The following is a 21955-nucleotide window of genomic DNA, read 5'->3' on the forward strand; positions in this document are numbered from 1 at the left end:
CAGTAGTTTCTCGCTGGCAGTTTGAGCTGCAGCAGAAAATTTGCCGCAGCTCAAACTTGCAGCCGGATACTTACTGTAATCCTCCGCCCATGTGAGTGTACCCTGTACATTCACATTGGGGGGGGGGGGGACATCCAGCTGTTGCAAAACTACAACTCCCAGCATGTATGGTCTATCAGTGCATGCTGGGAGTTGTAGTTTTGCAACAGCTGGAGGCACACTGGTTGTGAAACACAGAGTTTGGCAACAAACTCAGTGTTTTGCAACCAGTGTGCCTTCAGCTGTTGCAAAAGCTACAACCCCCAGCATGTACGGACAGCGGAAGGGCATGCTGGCTGTTGTAGTTATGCAACAGCGGGAGGCATACTACTTTGGCTGGGGATGCTGGGGATTGTAGTTATGCAACAGCTGGAGACACACTGGTTTGCTACTTAACTCAGTGTGCCTTCAGCTGTTGCAAAACTACAACTCTCAGCAGTCACCGACAGCCAACGGGCATGCTGGGAGTTGTAGTTATGCAACCAGCAGATGCACCACTACAACTCCCAGCATGCACTTTAGCTGTTTGTGCAAGCTGGGAGTTGTAGTTACACAACAGCTGAAGGTACACTTTTCCATAGAAAGAATGTGCCTCCAGCTGTTGCAAAACCATAAGTCCCAGCATGCCCATAAGGGAATGCTGGGAGTTGTGGTGGTCTGCCTCCTCCTGTTGCATAACTACAGCTCCCAGCATGCCCTTTTTGCATGCTGGGAGCTGTTGCTAAGCAACAGCAGGAGGCTGTCACTCTCCTCCTGCTGCTGCTTGATCGACACTGCAGGTCAGTCCTGCCGCCGCCGCCGCCGTCGCTCCTGGGGCCCCCGATCCCAACATTAACGCCGGGGATCGGGGTCCCCAGAACCCGGGGTCGTCTTCCCGCACCCGCTCACGTCCTCCGGAAGAGGGGCGGAGCGGGTGCGGGAGTGACACCCGCAGCAGGCGCCCTGATAGGTCGGCCGGTAATCCGGCCGACGAATCAGGGCGATCGTGAGGTGGCACCAGTGCCACCTCACCCCTGAAGGCTCTGGCTGTTCGGGGCCGTCTCTGCCGGCCCCGATCAGCCAGTAATTCCGGGTCACCGGGTCACTGGAGACCCGATTGACCCGGAATCGCCGCAGATCGCTGGACTGAATTGTCCAGCGATCTGCAGCCATCGCCGACATGGGGGGGCATAATGACCCCCCTGGGCGATATGCCGCGATGCCTGCTGAACGATTTCAGCAGGCATCGGGCACCGGCTCCCCTCCGGCTAGCGGCGGGGGGCCGGGAATGGACAGGACGTACTCCTACGTCCTCGGTCCTTAAGGACTCGGAAACGGGGGCGTAGGAGGACGTCCATTGTCCTTAAGGGGTTAAAAGTCAAGAAACATTCTGCGTAATTGTATCATAGTACCAATGGTTTCAGATTGTGTAATATAACAGTTTTACAACTAGTGCCAGGTTCCAACAGCCAATGGTCACAGTTGAATAGTTATACAATATAACTTTCACTGATCCTAACTGTTCTTAGAGCTTTTTTTACTCTTTTTTTTTTACATTAAATGGGTAGTCCAGTTAAGTTAAATATTATTTATTTAACTTCCTCTGCAGTTGCAGAGCTTTATAAAACACTAATCAGGTGAAATGCAGCAAAATGGGCTATCCTGCGTCCACTCTGTCTCGGCTTTCTTATCCTAACTGCCCTTGTCCCTCACCCTTGGAGACAGAGATCATGTGACTTTTATGCTGTCTATGGGGCCTGGCTTGCAGTTCTGTCTCTGAGTCCATGTAAACCACGCCCCCTAGAAGCATCTGCAGAAAAGAAAGATCTGATAACTCTGAGGGAGTGGGCTGCAGAAACCTTTAGCTGAGCAGAGGAGAGACAGAGGAGGATGCTGGGTTTGGAAAAAGGGTCAAGTGAAGTGGAAGCAGAAGAGATCCTGATGTGTGATGAAGACAATCTGTGTCTCTTATGAAGCAGAGGTGTTTGTGTCTGTCTGTCTTATGAAGCAGATCTGTGTGTGTTAGTGTTTGTGTCTCTTATGAAGTAGGGCTGTGTGTGTCTGTCTGTCTCATGAAGCAGAGTTGTGTGTGTGTGTGTCTCTTATGAAGCAGAGCTCTGTGTGTGTGTCTTATAAAGCAGAGCAGTGTGTGTCTTATGAAGCAGAGGTGTGTGTGTGTCTTTTAAAGCAGAGCAGTGTGTGTCTCTTATGAAGCAGAGCTCTGTGTGTGTGTCTTATAAAGCAGAGCAGTGTGTCTCTTATGAAGCAGAGCTCTGTGTGTGTTTGTCTTATAAAGCAGAGCAGTGTGTATCTCTTATGAAGCAGAGCTCTGTGTGTGTGTCTTATAAAGCAGAGCAGTGTGTGTCTCTTATGAAGCAGAGGTGTGGGTGTGTCTTATAAAGCAGAGCAGTGTGTGTCTCTTATGAAGCAGAGCTCTGTGTGTGTGTCTTATAAAGCAGAGCAGTGTGTGTCTCTTATGAAGCAGAGGTGTGTGTGTGTCTTATAAAGCAGAGCAGTGTGTGTTTCTTATGAAGCAGAGGTGTGTGTGTGTGTCTTATAAAGCAGAGCAGTGTGTGTCTCTTATGAAGCAGAGGTGTGTGTGTGTGTGTGTGTCTATGTCATGAAGCAGAGTTGTGTGTGTGTGTGTCTCTTATGAAGCAGAGCTCTGTGTGTGTGTCTTATAAATCAGAGCAGTGTGTGTCTCTTATGAAGCAGAGCTCTGTGTGTGTCTTATAAAGCAGAGCAGTGTGTGTCTCTTATGAAGCAGAGGTGTGTGTGTGTGTGTGTGTGTCTTATAAAGCAGAGCAGTGTGTGTCTCTTATGAAGCAGAGCTCTGTGTGTGTGTCTTATAAAGCAGAGCAGTGTGTGTCTCTTATGAAGCAGAGGTGTGTGTGTGTCTTATAAAGCAGAGCAGTGTGTGTCTCTTATGAAGCAGAGGTGTATGTGTGTCTTATAAAGCAGAGCAGTGTGTGTCACTTATGAAGCAGAGCTCTGTGTGTGTGTCTTATAAAGCAGAGCAGTGTGTGTCTCTTATGAAGCAGAGGTGTGTGTGTGTCTTATAAAGCAGAGCAGTGTGTTTCTCTTATGAAGCAGAGGTGTGTGTGTGTGTGTCTTATAAAGCAGAGCAGTGTGTGTCTCTTATGAAGCAGAGCTCTGTGTGTGTGTCTTATAAAGCAGAGCAGTGTGTGTCTCTTATGAAGCAGAGGTGTGTGTGTGTGTGTGTGTCTTATAAAGCAGAGCAGTGTGTGTGTCTCTTATAAAGCAGAGCTGTGTGTTTGTGTCTCTTATGAAGCAGAGCTGTAGTCAGCCACGTTACCCCTGAGACCTGGCTGGAACCTTGGAGCCTACAACTTGCTCTGGGGCCCAGCTTACTGCAGCATCTCTCTGGTAAGCCAGTCCTCCTTTACAATTTGACTGCCAACCAGTGTTCCTCTAGCTGTGGCAAAATTACGGCTCCCAGCATGCCCAGACAGCCTCTTTCAGTTTTACAACAGCTGGAGGTGAGGCACCCTGGTTGGGAAACACTGATTATATATAATATATATAAAAAAAAACGAATCCATAAATGCGCCGTAAGCGTGGGTCCGTAGCTACTGCATCTGCGCTCCCCACATCAGTCACATGGTTACCTAGTCAGCTGACCGAAGTCAGCAGATCAACTCCGGTCACGTGGATCACCATTGTTACCAGGACGCTAACCAGAGCTGCTGGCAACACAATGGAGAGCAGACACGATCGCTGGAGTGAATTCAATCAACTACATTCTGTACACTGTGAATGAGTGAACATAGGTGGTAAATATATTCACTATGAGTTGATGTTAAATAAAAAAAAACTAAAAATAATAAATAATAAAAACAAAATAAAATTTTTTTTTTATATATATATTGCAGCATCATGGTTCTCAGCTAGTATCCGATCATCATGACACCCTCCCAACATCACCATGTCATTGCTACCGATCACCACCAAATAAAGAATTGAATTGCTTTTATTGTGTAATATAAACAAAAAATTAAAAGAAAAAAATACATAGCTACCAACAATAAAAACAAAAATGGCATGAGATGGAACAGGTGTCATAGCCCTCCTTCTCAGTTCACAGTATCATAATAATTCTTGTTCAATTCTTAACCTGTAAAAATAAAGAAATAAAAAATTAATATAAATAAAATAAGTATGCAATCATATTATCATAGACGTCCGGCGTTGTCAGTATTCAACTCGGGGCTCAGAGGGGCATAAGACATCTGTGCAGCATTAAGGCCCTTCGGTCGCAGTGTGTTTAACCGGTGTAACCACCATAGTTCTCTCTTGCGTAGAGTGGCTAATCTATCACCTCCCCCCCCATTAGGAATAGGTACAAAATCAACAACCATAAACTGTAAGTCCTTTTCTGTGTGTCCTACCTCTGTAAAGTGCTTGGAGACAGGTAAGTTCATTATCTGTTTCTGATACTATAGCGATGGTTATTCATCCTAGTTTTCAAGCTCCAGGTGGTCTGGCCTACATATAAATATTTACATGGACATTTCAAGAGATAGATAACCTACGTAAAATCACAGGTTAGAAAATGGTATAGGTACGTTTGGTGTCAGGGTGTATAAATGATGAGTACTTTAACATTTGGGGACAGTTCACACACATGTGAAGGATCCTAATGGTTTTGTGGTCAGAAAAGTCTGTCCCACTTTCTTCGCTAACCACACTTCTGTTTTTACTAGCTTGTCTGTTAGATTACTCGATCTTTTATAAGACATGAGGGGATTAGAGGCAAATGCACTGATGTCTTGGAAACTTTCTTTCAAAATATGCCAGTATTTGTTTAATATTCTGGCAATTATTTGACTGTGTTGGCTGTACGTAGATACAAAGGGGATTCTGTTTTGTCTATTTCTCACTTTTGGTTTTAGAGAAGTTTCTCTGTCCAGAGAAATCACTTCTGATTTGTGCTCACCTACAATCTGACATGGATAACCACATTCAATAAAATTTGTGGCTATGCTATCCACTGTGTCATCATTGTCCACCACTCTCCTTGCCCTTAGGATTTGGCTAAAAGGCAATGCTCTCACCGTTTTTCTAGGGGGGCAGCTGTTGAAATGTAACAATGTGTTTTTATCTGTGGGCTTTATATATAGACTAGTGGGTCATTTATTTCCTACTTTGAAAATTAAAACATCAAGGAAGCTGACACATTTGTCCCACTGAGTCATAGTAAAAGAGATGTTGTCGCCCATTTTGTTAAAAAAAAATCATGAAACTCATGTAGTTGGTTCAAGGTGCCATCCCACAGGAGAAAGACGTCATCAATGAATCTCCACCACCCCAGACAATGTCTGAAGTGGTGGGATCCATAGACAACACCATACTCCAGGGAATTTACACATAAATTAGCATACATGGGTGCCACATTCGTCCCCATGGCGGTCCCGACTAACTGTAAATAATATTGATCATCAAGACCAAAATAATTGTTGAGTATGAGAAATAAAAGCTGTAACATAAAGTCTTGGGCTGCCATGGAGAAAGGAGATGTGGACAAAACCTCCTGTACTGCTGAAATTCCCTTCATATGATCAATGGATGTATAAAAGCTTGTGATGTCAAAGGACATCAAAAGCACACTGTTGGGAATCTGTATGTAATGAATCTTTAACAAAAAATCAATAGTATCCCGTATATAAAATTTGGAATTAAACACAAATGGCTTCAATACATGGCCTAGAAAGCTGGATGCATTACTTAAAATGGCATTATGACCCGAAACTATCGGTCTACCCGGAGGCTTGGTTAAAGATTTATGTATCTTAGGCAATACATATAGCAAAGGTGTTCTAGGGTGTCTAACAATCAGAAATTCTTTCAGCATCAATAATGCCATTCAGAAATGCATCATCAATTATAGACATAAGTTTTCTCATGATGTCTTTTACTGGGTCACAGTCAAGTTTTTTGTAGGTGTTAGAATTCATCAATTGTTTCTGTACTTCACACTTATAATCCACAGTGTCCATGACCACGACCCCACCACCCTTGTCGGCTGGTTTCATGGTGAGGTCGTGGTCATGGATCAACTCATCTAGAGCCTTTCTTTCAGTAATAGTTAAATTAGGATGTTTTATTTTTTCATCCTCCGCAAGAAATTTTTAATTTCTTGATGTCATTTTTAACAAGGGACAAATAAGTATTGAAAGGATGTGCAGCAACTGTAGGATTGAAGTTACTTCTATTGGAAAGGTCAAAATCTCTAAGACATAATTCTACATTCTTACTGTTAGCTGATTGTGTCCCAGTTCTAGACTCATGTGTATTAAACCAGATTTTTAACTTGATATTTCTAAAAAAAAATTCTGCAGATCACATTCTAACTGGAACCAATCTGTGTTTGTACTGGGACAATATGATAAACCCTTGGATAACAACATAATTTGTGTTTCAGTTAGACAATGTTTGGATATATTTACCATAGTCTCACTTATGTTTGCAGTCTCTTTTGGGTGTTCTGAGAACGAGGAGATAACTGCTTGCGTTGTTGCTTCGTTCTTGTTCTTCCTTGTTCTGTGTCATTTTCTGCTACCTCTCCTAGTGGGTTTCTTGTAGGGGTAGATGACATCTCCTGTCCTAAAAAATCTTGTGCTAGGGAGGAAGAATTGACATTAATATTCTTGGAAACAGATTTATTCCTGCCACGTTTGGGAATTTAATCAGAATTTTCCCCTTGGTTAGTATTTTGATTCCATGTGTATACTTTTCCTTTACTATAATCTCCCAAGTCTCTGTGCCATTTTTTCTTTTTAACCCCTTAAGGACCAGGGTTTTTTCCATTTTTGCACTTTCATTTTTTCTTACCTTTAAAAAAATCATAACTCTTTCAATTTTGCACCTAAAAATACATATGATGGCTTATTTTTTGCGCAGCCAATTCTATTTTGCAGTGACATCAGTCATTTTACCCAAAAATCTACGACAGAATGAAAAAAAAAATCATTGTGCAACAAAATTGAAGAAAAAACACAATTTTGTAACTTTTGAGGGCTTCCGTTTCTACGCAGTACATTTTTCGGTAAAAATGACACTTTCTCTTTATTCTGTAGGTCCATACAATTAAAATTATACCCTACTTATGTATGTTCGATTTTGTTGTACTTCTGGAAAAAATCATAACTACATGCAGGAAAAAGGTATATGTTTAAAATTGTTATATTCTGACCCCCATAACTTTTTAATTTTTTTGCATTTCGGACAGTATGAGGGCTAATTTTGTTGCACCGTGATCTGAAGTTTTTAGTGGTACCATTTTTGTATTGATTGGACTTTTTGATAACTTTTTATTCATTTTTTCATTATATAAAAAGTGACCAAAAATACGCTATTTTGAACTTTGGAATTTTTTTGCATGTACGCCATTGACCGTGCGGTTTAATTAATTATATATTTTTATAATTTGGACATTTACGCACATGGCGATACCACATGTTTATTTTTATTTACTCAGTTTTTTTTTTCCCGTGGGAAAAGGGGGGGGGGTGATTCAAACTTTTACATTGATCTTTTACATTGATCAATGGTTTCTCATTGGAAACCATTGATTGATGATTCTGCCATTTGACTGCTCATGCCTGGATCTCAGGCACTGAGCAGCCTTTTCTAGACACAAAAAACTGTCTAAAGACAATGGTAAATGTCGGCCAGTAAGAATTTATTGAACCACATTGATAAAGTCTGTTATCTCAGACCATATACTGTCATAAAGAAATAGGTGCTAAAGAACACTTCCCCTTGGGGTACATATCAACATTGGTCCAGCAACATCATGCCACTGACAGGATGAGCAACCATAATATGTGGGATTTTTTGATGACTTGCTATTGTGCAACTATTCTAGAGTTCTAATTTGTCTGTAGAAAAAAAAAATAGGTGAATTGCAGAGAAGGCATAATAAATGGGTCACAGTCACATGACTTACATTGGGTCTGTGTCAAGTCACATGCAAATTGCAACCCAGATCCCATTAGGGACTGCAGAGAAAAAAAATTATTGCTAAAAATCAACTGTGGTCTGAGAACAAAGACATCATCAATGAGATGTTTACAGATGTATCTGTGACAAATCAGAAGATACTTTAGATTTTTTTTATATGTCTGTTAACTGTAGTCTTTTGCTTTCTTCTAGCAACCCAGTGTAAACATGGAGCAGTATATGACACCTGTGGTCCGGGATGCTTAAAGACTTGTGAAAACTGGAATGAAATCGGTCCGTGCACAAGGCCGTGTGTGGCTGGTTGTCACTGCCCAGCTAATTTAGTACTTCACAGAGGAAAGTGCATCAAGCCAGCATTCTGTCCTCAGCGGTGACACACATCTTTCATCAAGAACTTTTTAATGCTGACGGTTTCATTTAAAACTCTCAGCCAATGAAGGACTCAAGTGTTTGGACACGGAACTTGTAAAATAATTACATGCTAAAACGATCACACATGGACGCAACTGACTAATATAAATATGATATATATATATATAAATACAAAATTATTCATCATTTATATAAGCAAAGAAAATCAATTTATTATATGTATATTTTTTGCTATAATGTTTATGTATTATTTTTAGGATTTTATCCTTTAAACTATTTGAACAATTGTATAAATAAAACAGATGTTTCTAATTGAATATCATGGCTGTACTGCCTAGCCTTCCTTTTACATTTTAAAGAAGACTTTTTATTGCAGAACCTTTTGCCAAAGTGAATTTATTTCAACATTCAGATTGAATTTACAGTTAAAACTGGAAGCATGAAGCATGCACATCTCAAGTGAAAGACTAGCTGAAAACCTGTACATATGTGTATATATATATATATATATATATATATATATATATATATATATATATATGTATATAATCTGTAACTAACTGCTGTGGTGACCGATCTTGATAAGTCTGAGTACCTTTTATTTTTCATTTTATGTGTAATGAAAAAATTATAGATATTTATTGTTTTTTATTACATGTATACATGTTATATTTATTTATTAATTATTTTATTTACATAGGATACTACTTAAATTTCTTTGAAAAATTATCTACATATGAATCTGTATATGTTCTAGATACACATTCATAGCTAGGTTGCCCAATCCTCTGTAAAAAGTCACATTTCGGAAGTTACACACGTTATTCTGGTATTGGGAGGAAGATAGTGGGAGCTAGACATCTCTAATGCTAACCTAGTAAAATAAAAGGCTAAGCTAAAGAAAAAAATTATGAAATTAAATGATATTCCACAAAATATTGGAGACAATAGCCAAAAAATGCCACTTTAGGCTACGAATAGACACAACTTTTGTTTGGTGCTTTTTTTTTACCTTAAAAAAATTTAACAAGAAAAATAGCCCCCTAATTTTTCTCCTCCATGATGCAGTTTTTGTGTTTTTTTTATTTTAAATAGTATGTTTAAATTTAGGCTATTTTTGTTAGTTTTTTGCCATTTTATCACCTGCATTTTTCTCATTACAAGCCCTGTGATACTTTCATCATGTGACTCAAGGATTTCTATTTAAGAATTGGCAATAAAAAAAAGCAACAGAAAATGCCAAACTACATGCATACACGGCATTTTTTCTGCCTATGTAATAAAAAACTCCATGCTAGGATGCCATTTCATGTTTCCTTATGGACTACCAGCTAGCATATGGTCACATCGTTTTTAGCTTAATAAAATGCTATTTGAGTCTTTGGCTGAGTTTTTATTTTTTTATATAAAAAAAGTTTCTGTTTTCAGCCTTAAAGGGGTACTCCACTGGAAAACATTTCTTTTTAAATCAACTGAAAGTTAAGCAGTTTTGTAAATTACTTCTATTAAAAAATCTTAATCCTTCCAGTACTTATTAGCTGCTATATGCTCCACAGGAAGTTCTTTTCTTTTTGAATTTCCTTTCTGTCTGACCACAGTGCTCTCTGCTGACACCTCTGTCCATTTTAGTAACTGTCCAGAGTAGGATAAAATCCCCATAGTAAACCTCTCCGTACTGAACAGTTCCTAAAATGGACAGAGAGCACTGTGTCAGACAGAAAGGAAATTCAAAAAGAAAAGAACTTCCTGTGGAGCATTTAGAAGCTGATAAGTACTGGAAGGATTAATATTTTTTTTAATAGAAGTAATATACAAATCTGTATAACTTTCTGCCACCAGTTGATTTAAAAAGAAATGTTTTCCAGTGGAGTACACCTTTAAGCTTATGTAGTATCAAGCCATATTATTTTTTTTTTTTACTAATGAGTTCTACTAAAATCATTACTAAAACAGCTTGCTCACACTTGTATTTATTTATTGTCCATAAAATTAAGTTATAACCCTCTTATTGGCCCCTTTTTTGTTTTTTATTATACTATATATGTTCCAATTGCTACAGCTAAACCTACAGTAAAAAGGGTGAATTTATTATTATTATTAATAAAAATTCCCAGGTTGGAAAAGAATGACTTAAGAGCATATTGGAACAGTTCATTAACCCTTTAAGGACCCAGCCAATTTTCACTGTAGGACCCGGCCATTTTTTGAACATCTGACCACTGTCACTTTAAACATTAATAACTCTGGAATGCTTTTAGTTATCATTCTAATTCTGAGATTGTTTTTTTGTGACATATTCTACTTTAACATAGTGGTAAAATTTTGTGTTAACTTGCATCATTTCTTGGTGAAAAATCCCAAAATTTGATGAAAAATGTGAAAATTTTGCATTTTTCTATCTTTGAAGCTCTCTGCTTGTAAGGAAAATGGATATTCCAAATAAAAAAAATTTTGATTCACATATACAATATGTCTACTTTATGTTTGTATCATAAAATTGACAAGTTTTTACTTTTGGAAGACACCAGAGAGCTTCAAAGTTCAGCAGCAATTTTCCAATTTTTCACAAAATTTTCAAACTCACAATTTTTCAGGGACCAGTTCAGGTTTGAAGTGGATTTGAAGGGTCTTCATATTAGAAATACCCCACAAATGACCCCATTATAAAAACTGCACCCCCCAAAGTATTCAAAATGACATTCAGTAAGTGTTTTAACCCTTTAGGTATTTCACAGGAATAGCAGCAAAGTGAAGGAGAAAATTCACAATCTTCATTTTTTACACTCGCATGTTCTTGTAGACCCAATTTTTGAATTTTGGGGTAAAAGGAGCAAATTTATACTTATGTTTGTAGCCCAATTTCTCCCGAGTAAGCACATACCTCATATGCCTATGTAAATTGTTCGGCGGGCGCAGTAGAGGGCTCAGAAGCGAAGGAGCAACATGGGGATTTTGGAGATGGTTTTTGGGGGGCATGTTGCCTTTAGGAAGCCCCTATGGTGCCAGAACAGCAAAAAAAAAAACACATGCCATACCATTTTGGAAACTAGACCCCTTGAGGAACGTAACAAGGAATAAAATGAGCCTTAATACCCCACAGGTGTTTCACGACTTTTGCATAGGCAAAAAAAAAATTTTTTTTCACTAAAATGTGTGTTTCCCCCCAAATTTCACTTTTTTGCAAGGGTTGATAGCAGAAAAGACCTCCCAAAATTTGTAACCCCATCTCTTCTGAGTATGGAGATACCCCATAAGTTGTAAATCACAGAAAACATAAAAACTTTACTTTTAATAAATCACTCTAAAATATATAGACCATCAAAAACCACATATAACAATTCTGGTGTTGTACCCAAATGTCGTACATCCAACCAGAAAGGACAATTACGGTTATACCTTGGTCATACAGACCCCTTTTCGCTGCACTGCAACTACGATAAGTTGACCTATTGCAGACTTACAAGAAGAAAAAGCAACAACACAGTCCCCGGGTCCGGCAGCAGCATGAAGGTAAATACAGATCGTAGGATCAATGTAAGCAAATTGTCCTAAAATAAAGGATGGGTATAAGGGTGGGGTAGGTACCCCATAAGTTCACCTGAAGTGCACTACGGGTGAACTACAATGCTCAGAAGAGAAGGAGTCATATTTGGCTTTTTGAGAGCAAATTTTGCTTGGGGGGCATGTCGCATTTAGGAAGCCCCTATGGTGCCAGAACAGCAAAAAAAAAAAAAAAACACATGGCATACCATTTTGGAAACTAGACCCCTTGAGGAATGTAACAAGGAATAAAGTGAGCCTTAATACCCCACAGGGGTTTCACGACTTTTGCATATGTAAAAAAAAAAAATAAAATTCACTAAAAAGTGCGCTTCCCCCGCAAATTTCACATTTTTGCAAGGGTTAATAGCAGAAAAGACCCCCCAAAATTTGTAACCCCATCTCTTCTGAGTATGGAAATATCCCATGTGTGGACGTCAAGTGCTCTGCTGGCGCACTACAATGCTCAGAAGAGAAGGAGCACCATTGAGCTTTTGGGAAAAAAATTGTTTGGAATGGAAGTCAGGGGCCATGTGCGTTTACAAAGCCCCCCCGTGGTGCCAGAACAGTGGACCCCCCCACATGTGACCCTATTTTGGAAACTACACCCCTCACAGAATTTAATAAGGGGTGCAGTGAGTATTTACACCCCACTGGCGTTTGACAGATCTTTGGAACAGTGGGCTGTGCAAATGAAAAATTAAATTTTTCATTTTCACGGACCACTGTTCCAAAAATCTGTCAGACACCTGTGGGGCGTAAATGCTCACTATACCCCTTATTACATTACATGAGGGGTGTAGTTTCCAAAATGGGGTCACATGTGGGTATTTATATTTTTGCGTTTATGTCAGAACCGCTGTAAAATCATCCACCCCTGTGCAAATCACCAATTTAGGCCTCAAATGTACATAGTGCGCTCTCACTCCTGAGCCTTGTTTTGCGCCCACAGAGCATTTTACGCCCACATCTGGGGTATTTCTGTACTCAGGAGAAATTGCGTTACAAATTTTGGGGGTCTTTTTTTCCTTTTAACGCTTGCGAAAATAAAAAGTATAGGGCAACATCAGCATGTTAGTGTAAATTTTTTTTTTTTTACACTAACAAGCTGGTGTAGCCCCAACTTTTCCTTTTCATAAGGGATAAAAGGAGAAAAAGCCCCCAATATTTGTAGTGCAATTTCTCCCGAGTTCGGAGATACCCCATATGTGGCCCTAAACTGTTTCCTTGAAATACGACAGGGCTCTGAAGTGAGAGAGCGCCATGCGCATTTGAGGACTAAATTAGGGATCGCATAGGGGTGGACATAGGGGTATTCTACGCCAGTGATTCCCAAATAAGGTGCCTCCAGCTGTTGCTAAATTCCCAGCATGCCTGGACAGTCAGTGGCTGTCCAGAAATGCTGGGAGTTGTTGTTTTGCAACAGCTGGAGACTCCGTTTTGGAAACACTGCCATACAATACGGTTTTCATTTTTATTGGGGGGGACAGTGTAAGGGGGTGTATATGTTGTGTTTTACTCTTTATTATGTGTTAGTGTAGTGTTTTTAGGGTACATTCGCACTGACGTGTTACGGTGAGTTTCCCGCTAGGAGTTTGTGCTGCGGCGAAATTTTCCGCAGCCCAAACTTGAAGCAGGAAACTTACTGTAAGCCTGCCCGTGTAAATGTACCCTGTACGTTCACATGGGGGGGCAAACCTCCAGCTGTTTCAAAACTACAACTCCCAGCATGTACTGACAGACCATGCATGCTGGGAGTTGTACTTTTGCAACAGCTGGAGGCACACTGGTTGGAAAACCTTCAGTTAGGTTCTGTTACCTAACTCAGCATTTTCTAACCAGTGTGCCTCCAGCTGTTGCAAAACTACAACTCCCAGCATGTACTGATCGCCGACGGGCATGCTGGGAGAAGTAGTTATGCAATAGCTGGAGGTACGCAACTACAACTCCCAGTATGCCGAGACAGCTGATTGCTGTTTGGACATGCTGGGATTTGCAGTTTTGCAACATCTGGAGGGCTACAGTTTTAGAGAACACTGCAAAGTGATCTCCAAACTGTGGTCCTCCAGCTGTTGCAAAACTACAATTCCCAGCATGCCCTGACAGCAAACAGTTGTTTGGCAATGCTAGGAGTTGTAGTTTTGCAAGATCTGGAGGGCTACAGTTTAGGGACCACTATATAGTGGTCTCAAACTGTAGCCCTCCAGCTGTTGCAAAACGACATATTCCAGCATGCCCAAACAGCTGTCTGGGCATGCTGGGAGTTGTAGCTTTGCAACATCTGGAGGGCTACAGTTAGAGACCACTGTATAATGGTCTCAAACTGTACCCTCCAGATGTTGCTAGGCAACTCACCGGCTTCCGTCGGATCCAGCCGCACGTCATCGCCGCCTGCCGATCTCCGTCGCCTGCAGCCTCCATCGCCCGCCCGGATCGGTAAGTGGATCTTCGGCGCTGGTCCCCGTCGTTTCCCCCGTCCTGCCCCGCCTATTGTGAGTGGGCAGGACGGGGAAAACCAAAGTAACCCCCCCCCCCCCCCGCCCCAGATCTGCTATTGGTGGTCGCGTCTAGACCACCAATAGCAGGGATAGGAGGGGTAGCACCCGTGCCACCTCACTCCTATCGCTTCAGGGGGATCCTGGGTGTCTTAGACACCCGCGATCCCCCTTACATTCCGGGTCACCGGGTCACTATAGACTTGTAATGACCCGGAATCGCGCAAATCGCAAGTGTGAATTCACTTGCGATTTGCCGCGATCGCCGACATGGGGGGGTCTGATGACCCCCCTGGGCATTTGCACGGGATGCCTGCTGAATGATTTCAGCAGGCATCCCGCTCCGATCCCCACCCGGCGCACGGCGGGGACCGGAACTGCCCATGACGTAACTGTACGTCATGGGTCCTTAAGACCCAGGGTGTCGGGACGTACCGTTGCGTCATGGGTCCTGAACGGGTTAAGGAGCCACTGCCACCGTTCATTTGGGGCACAAGTAAAACCATTCAATGGACCGCACGAGCAGTGTGGTAGTAGAAAATTGGCATGTGCCTGGTGCTTGCTGGTGTTCGATCATCGTGGTACAAATACCAAATTCCAGATTGGTTGCAGTAAAGCAGTAGCGTTCTTTATTTCATACAGAGTAAGACAACGTGTTTCGAAGGGGTCTGCACCCCTCTTCCTCAGGTCAGGATCCTGACCTGAGGAAGAGGGGTGCAGACCCCCTCGAAACACGTTGTCTTACTCTGTATGAAATAAAGAATGCTACTGCTTTACTGCAACCACACTGGAATTTGGTATTTGTACCACAATGATCGAACACCAGCAAGCGCTAGGCAAATGCCAATTTTCTACTACCACACTGCTCATGGCATAGTTCAATAGGGGTACAGTGGCACAGTTGTATTAGGACACAGTGGGACAGTTTATTATGGTAGAAAAGGCACAGCTCATTAAAGGGGTACTCCAGGTGAAATTAAGAAAAGTAATACCACACTTTCACTATATGTGTGCATGCTGTGTAGTTGTATACACACTGCACAGGTCTTTTCTTTCAGACTATCCTTCTCCCTCCCAGTAATGAATAATGCTGCGTTCTGAATGACAGCAATCAGTGGCAGAGGAGACTGAGAATCTTCACTGAGCTTCTTTGCTCACAGGGAGGGGAGGGGGAGGTGGGCCTGTGAAGCCAGAGCTCCAGACCAGACAGAAATCACTTGGAGTTGTCTTGAAGGGTGGGGGCTAGGTCTCACTGAGGAGTTTACACCAAGGTGGATCAGATAATGATGTCTTTCTCTCACTCCCTGCATGTATGTGACAGCTGATAGAGTGAAACTACTCTGTAAAGCTAATGAATGATATTTAAACAAATACATAGGTTGGTGAGAGGGAAAAGATGGGCTATGGGTTTAGTTCCCTGGAGTACCCCTTTAACCTGTTCAGGACTCAGGGCGTATCCATACGCCCTGCATCCCGAGTCCTTAAGGACTGAGGGCGTATGGATGTGCCCGTGGGAATTCCGGTCCCCGCCGTTAGCCGGTTGGGGACCGGATCGGGATGCCTGCTGAAATCATTCAGCAGGCATCCCGGGACATGGCCCAGGGGGTTCTGAGACCCCCCCATGTCGGCGATCGGAGAAAATCGCATGTCAATTCGGACATGCAATTTTCTCTAATTCCAGGCTGATCGGGTCTCTGGTGACCCGATCACATGGAAAATAGGGCTGATCGGAGTTGTCAGCAACAGCCCCGATCAGCCTAAGGGATAGGAGTGAGGTCTCAGAGCTGCGATCTCCTCCTATCCCCTGCCATTAGTCAGAACAGAGTTCTGACCAATGGCAGCGCAGGACAGGGGGTTGCCATGGCAACCCCCAGTTCTGCCCGCCCCTGGATGTCAAGGGGATCGTGGGAAGAAGATGGAGGACGTACCTGCAGGAAAAGATGCATGGGGACCCGGGATCTTCGCTGGAGACTGCTGGATCCTGGCTCAGGTAGGGAATCGTCAGTGGGGGGGCAATTGAAAGTGAAAGTAAAACGATCTTTACTGTGGCAACCACTAGGAAGGCCAAACTGCAACTCCCAGCATGCCCATACAGCCAAAGGCTGTCTGGGCATGCTGGGAGTTGTAGTTTTGCAACATCTGGAGGGTCACAGTTTGGAGACCACTGTTACAGTGGTGCCCAAACGGTAGCCCTCCAGATGTTGCCAAACTACAACTCTCAGCATGCCTGGACTGTTCAGGCATGCTGGGAGTTGTAGTTCTGTAACATCTGTCCCTTCAGATTTAGCAATTTTCATGAATTTTTTGAAAATTGCTGCTCTAATTTGAAGCCCTCTAATTTTAAAAAAAAGCTAAAATATGTCCATTTTATGATGCCAACATAAAGTGGACATAATGTATTTGTGAAGAAAAATAAAATTTATTGTGAATATCCATTTTCCTTACAAGTAGAGAGCTTCAAAGTTAGAAAATGCTAAATTTTCAAAATTTTCATGACATTTTGGGATTTTACACCAAAAAAGGATGCAAGTAGCGCCGAAAATTTACTACCAAAATAAAGTAGAATATGTCACGAAAAAACAATCTCAGAATCAGAATATTTGGTAAAAGCGTTTTTGCGTTGTTAATTCATAAAGCGACGGTGGTCAGAATTGCGAAAAAGGGCTCCCGGCTCAGTACTTATGGTGAAAAAGGGCTGCGTCCTTAAGGGGTTAAGGATGCAGTGGCACAGTTCATTAGGGTGCAGTGGCACAGTTCATGTGAGAGAAGTTGCGCAGTTCATTAGGAAAGAAGCGGCACAGTTCATTAGAGATACAGTGGTTCAGTTAATTAGGAAGCAGTGGCACAGTTCATTAGGGGCATAGTAAAACAGGTCAATAGGGGTATGTTGGCAAAATTCAGTAGGGAGCGGTGGCAAAGTTCAGTAGGGTGCAGTGGCACAGTTTATTGAGGTGAAGTAACACGGTTGATTAAGGGAGCAGTGGCACAGGTAATTTGTGGCACAATTCAATGGGGCATAGTGGCACAGTTCATTAGGGAACAGTGGCACAGTTTATTTGGGGGACACAGGAACAGTTCATTAGAGGACAGTGGCACCATTTATTTAGGCATAGTTCCATAGGGGTACAGTGGCACAGTTGAATTAGAACTCAGTGGAACAGTTCATTATGGCCACAAAAGCAGAGTGATTAAAGATACAGTGGCACAGTTCATTAGGGGTTCAGTGGCACAGTTCATTAGTTTTTCAGTGGCACAGTTCATTAGGGGTTCAGTGGCACAGTTCATTAGGGTGCAGCGGCACAGTTCATGGAGGAGAAGTGGCACAGTTCATTATGGGAGCAGTGGAAGAGTTCAATAGGGGAGAAGTGGTACAGGTAATTAGGGGAGAAGGGACACAGTTAATTTGGGGGCATAGTGGCACAGCTCATTGAAGGAAAGTGGTACTGTTCATTAGGGGACAGTAACATTATTTATTAGGGGGCATAGTGGCACAATTCATTAAGACACAGTGAAAAAGTACATTTTGGGAGAAGTGGCACAGGTTATTAGTGGATAAATAACAGAATTAATTAAGGGAGCAGTGGAACAGTTCATAAGGGGGCATAGTGACACAGTTAATTAGAGGAGTAGCAGAGCAATTCATTGAGGGCACAGTGGAACAATTCATTAGAGGGGATAGTGGCATAGTTCACTACAAGCACAGTGGCATAGTTATTTAAGGGCACAGTGGAACTGTTTATTTTAAGGGGACAAGAACATTTTGTTGGTGGCATAGTTCATTAGGGGTAAAGTGATAGAGTTCATTATGGGAACCATGGCACAGTTTATTAGAGTTCTATGGTGAAGTTCATTATGGGCAGTAGCACAATCTATTTGTGAAAAAGAGGCACAGTTCATTTGGGGGCATATTTCAATAGGGTGGCAGAGGCACAGTTCATTAAGAGAGCAGTGGCACAGTTCATTGGGGCACAGTGGCAGAATTCATTAAGGGCAGAATGGCACAGTTCATTAACCCCTTAAGGGCCAGGCCATTTTACACCTTAGGACCGGAGCGTTTTTTGAACATCTGACCACTGTCACTTTAAACATTAATAACTCTGGAATGCTTTTACCTATCATTCTGATTCCGAGATAGTTTTTTCGTGACATATTCTACTTTATGTTATTGGTAAAAGTTTGTCGATACTTGCATCATTTCATAGTGAAAAATTTCAAAATTTGCTGAAAAAATTGAAAATTTTGCATTTTTCTAACTTTGAAGCTCTCTGCTTGTAAGGAGAATGGATATTCCAAATAAAAAAAAATGTATTCACAAATACAATATGTCTACTTTATGATTGCATCATAAAATTGTTGTGATTTTACTTTTGGAAGACACCAGAGGGCTTCAAAGTTCAGCAGCAATTTTCCAATTTTTCACAAAATTTTCAAACTCACTATTTTTCAGTGGATTTGAAGGGTCTTCATATTAGAAATACCCCACAAATGACCCCATTATAAAAACTGCACCCCCCAAAGTATTCAAAATGACATTCAGTCAGCGTTTTAACCCTTTAGGTGTTTCACAGGAATAGCAGCAAAGTGAAGGAGAAAATTCACTATCTTCATTTTTTACACTTGCATGTTCTTGTAGACCCAATTTTTGAATTTTTACAAGGGGTAAAAAGAGAAAATTTATACTTATATTTGTAGCCCAATTTCTCTCGAGTAAGCACATACCTCATATGTCTATGTAAAGTGTTCGGTGGGCGCGGTGGGTATCCCCACATGGCATACCATTTTGGAAACTAGACCCCTTGGGGAACGTAACAAGGGGTAAAGTGAACCTTAATACCCCACAGGTGTTTCACGACTTTTGCATATGTAAAAAAAAAAAAAAAAAATGTTTCACTAAAATGTGTGTTTCCCCACAAATTTCACATTTTTGTAAGGGTTAATAGCAGAAAATACCCCCCAAAATTTGTAACCCCATCTCTTCTGAGTATGGAGGTACCCCATAAGTGGACCTGAAGTGCACTACGGGCGAACTACAATGCTCAGAAGAGAAGGAGTCATATTTGGCTTTTGGAGAGCAAATTTTGCTCGGGGGGCATGACGCATTTAGGAAGCCCCTATGGTGCCACAACAGCAAAAAACCCTCACATGGCATACCATTTTGGAAACTAGACCCCTTGAGGAACGTAACAAGGTGTACAGTGAGCATTTACCCCCCACTGGTGTCTGTCAGAACTTTGGAACAGTGGGCTGTACAAAATTTTTTATTTGCACAGCCCACTCTTCCAAAGATCTGTCAGACACCAGTGGGGTGTAAATTCTCACTGCACCCCTCATTACATTCCGTGAGGGGTGTAGTTTCCGAAATGGTTTGTCAAAATCGCTTTAACAATCAGCCACCCCTGTGCAAATCACCTCAAATGTACATGGTGCACTCTCCCTTCTGGGCCTTGTTGTGTGCCCCCAGAGAACTTTGCGCCCACTTATGGGGTATCTCCGTAGTCGGGAGAAATTGCATTACAAATTTTGGGGGGCATTTTTCCCTTTTACCTCTTGTCAAAATGAACAGTATAGGGCAACACCAGCGTGTTAGTGTAAAAAATTAATTTTTTTACACTAACACGCTGTTGTAGACCCCAACTTCACCTTTTCATAAGGGGTTAAAGGAGAAAAATCCCCCCAAAACTTGTAACACAATTTCTCCCGAGTACGGCGATACCCCATATGTGGCCCTATTATGTTGCCTTGAAATACGACAGGGCTCCAAAGTAAGAGGGGTATGTGTATATGTAGTGTTTTTTACTTTTTATTTTATTTTGTGGTAGTGTAGTGTAGTGTTTTTAGGGTACAGTCACATGGGCGGGGGGTTACAGCGAGTTCCCGCTGCGAGTTTGAGCTGCCGCGCAAAATTTGCTGCATCGCAAACTTGCAGCCTGATACTCACTGTAAGCCCCCTGCCCATGTGACTGTACCCTGTACATTCACAGGGGGGGGGACCTCCAGCTTTTACAAAACTACAACTCCCAGCATGCACAGTTTATCAGTGCATGCTGGTAGTTATAGTTTTGCAACAGCTGGAGGCACACGGTTGGGAAACGTTGAGTTAGGAAACAGACAATGTTTCCCAACCAGTGTGCCTCCAGTTGTTGCAAAACCACAGCTCCCAGCATTCTCAGGCATGCTGGGAGTAGTAGTTCGGCAACATCTTTAGAGCCAGATGTTGCCGAACTACAACTCTCAGCATGCTGGGAGTTGTAGTTTTGCAACATCTGGAGGACTACAGTTTGCAGACCACTAATACAGTGGTTCCCAATCTGTGCCCTTCCAGATGTTGCAAAACTACAACTCCCAGTATGCCAAAACTGTCCAGGCATGCTGGGAGTTGTAGTTCTGCAACATCTGAAGGGCCAGATGTTACAGAACTACAACTCCCAGCATGCCTGGACAGTAAGGGCATGCTGAGGATGTGTAGTTTTGCAACATCTGGAAGGGCACAGTGGTCTCCAAACTGTGGACCTCCAGATGTTGCAAAACTGCAACTCTCAGCATGCCCAGACGCCAAGGGCTGTCTGGGCATGCTGGGAGTTGTAGTTTACAGGGTCCCATTACAGCAATGCATGTCGTTTTACGGCGACGTGCATTGCTGTAAAGGGCCCGACCGCGGCTGAAGATCAACTCACCTGTCGCCGCCGCCGCCATCTTCCTCGCCGGGATCCGGGTCTTCAGGGGCCGGTCCCCAGCACTCCCCCATCCCCCGCCGCGTCCTCCGGTCTTCCTCCCGTCCTCTCCGGACTTCAAGGGGCCGGGAAGGACGGGAGGAAGTAACCGCCCCCCCCCCCCCCTTGCGATTGGTCGGTTAGTTAACCGACGGATCGCAGGGGATCGGAGGAGGTGGCAGGCTTGCCACCTCGCTCCTAGGCTCCAGCATGGTCCTGGCTGTCTGTGACAGCCGGGATCATGCGAAATTACCGGGCGGTCGGGTCCCAGAGACCCGATCAGCCCGGTATCGCCGCAGATCGCAAGGGCGATTTCCCTTGCGATTTGCAGCGATCGCCGACATGGGGGGCCTACATGGCCCCCCTCGGCGTTTGCCCTGGATGCCTGCTGAAGGATTTCAGCAGGCATCCAGTTCCGATCTCTGCCCGGTGAGCGGCAGAGACCGGAAATACAACAGGACGTTCTCTAACGTCCTTGGGCATTAAAGCCCAGGTAGTGAGGACGTTAGAGAACGTCCTATGTCCTTAACAGGTTATGGCACAGTGGAAAAGTTCCTTTTTGAAACAGTGGCACAGTTCATTGGGGGGGGGAGTAGCTAAGTTAATTAGGGGTGCAGTGGCATAATTCATTATGGAAAAGTGGTTCAGTTCATTATGGGATAATAGAGAAATAATTCATTAGGGGGAAGTTGCACTGTTTATTAGGAGGGCAGTGGCACAGTTCTTAAGAACATAATGGCACAGTCTTTTATGGGAGCAGTGGCACAAGTTATTAGGGAGAAATGTCACAATTTATTAAATGAGCAGTGACACCATTCATAAGGGGAGTTGTACTGC

At 42.6% G+C, this 21955-nt stretch overlaps 1 protein-coding gene and 1 long non-coding RNA gene across 4 annotated transcripts in view; one reads left to right on the forward strand and one right to left on the reverse strand.

Moving 5' to 3' along the window:
* The window catches only part of BMPER (BMP binding endothelial regulator), a 314190-nt gene extending 305349 nt beyond the window's left edge, over positions 1-8841 (forward strand). For all 3 annotated transcript variants that reach the window (XM_056520437.1, XM_056520438.1, XM_056520439.1), the window contains one exon: positions 8194-8841. In XM_056520437.1, the coding sequence (XP_056376412.1) occupies positions 8194-8375 (182 nt within the window). In that variant the 3' untranslated portion in view covers positions 8376-8841. The remainder of the gene's footprint in view (positions 1-8193) is intronic.
* The window catches only part of LOC130273496 (uncharacterized), a 40008-nt gene continuing 22071 nt past the window's right edge, over positions 4019-21955 (reverse strand). Inside the window, exons 2-4 of the long non-coding RNA XR_008844007.1 lie at positions 6486-6657; positions 4428-4524; positions 4019-4153 (exon numbers count right to left, since the gene is read on the reverse strand). This is a non-coding gene — a long non-coding RNA (uncharacterized LOC130273496). The remainder of the gene's footprint in view (positions 4154-4427; positions 4525-6485; positions 6658-21955) is intronic.

Source organism: Hyla sarda, chromosome 5, assembly GCF_029499605.1.
Source record: "Hyla sarda isolate aHylSar1 chromosome 5, aHylSar1.hap1, whole genome shotgun sequence".
Lineage (NCBI taxonomy): Eukaryota > Metazoa > Chordata > Amphibia > Anura > Hylidae > Hyla > Hyla sarda.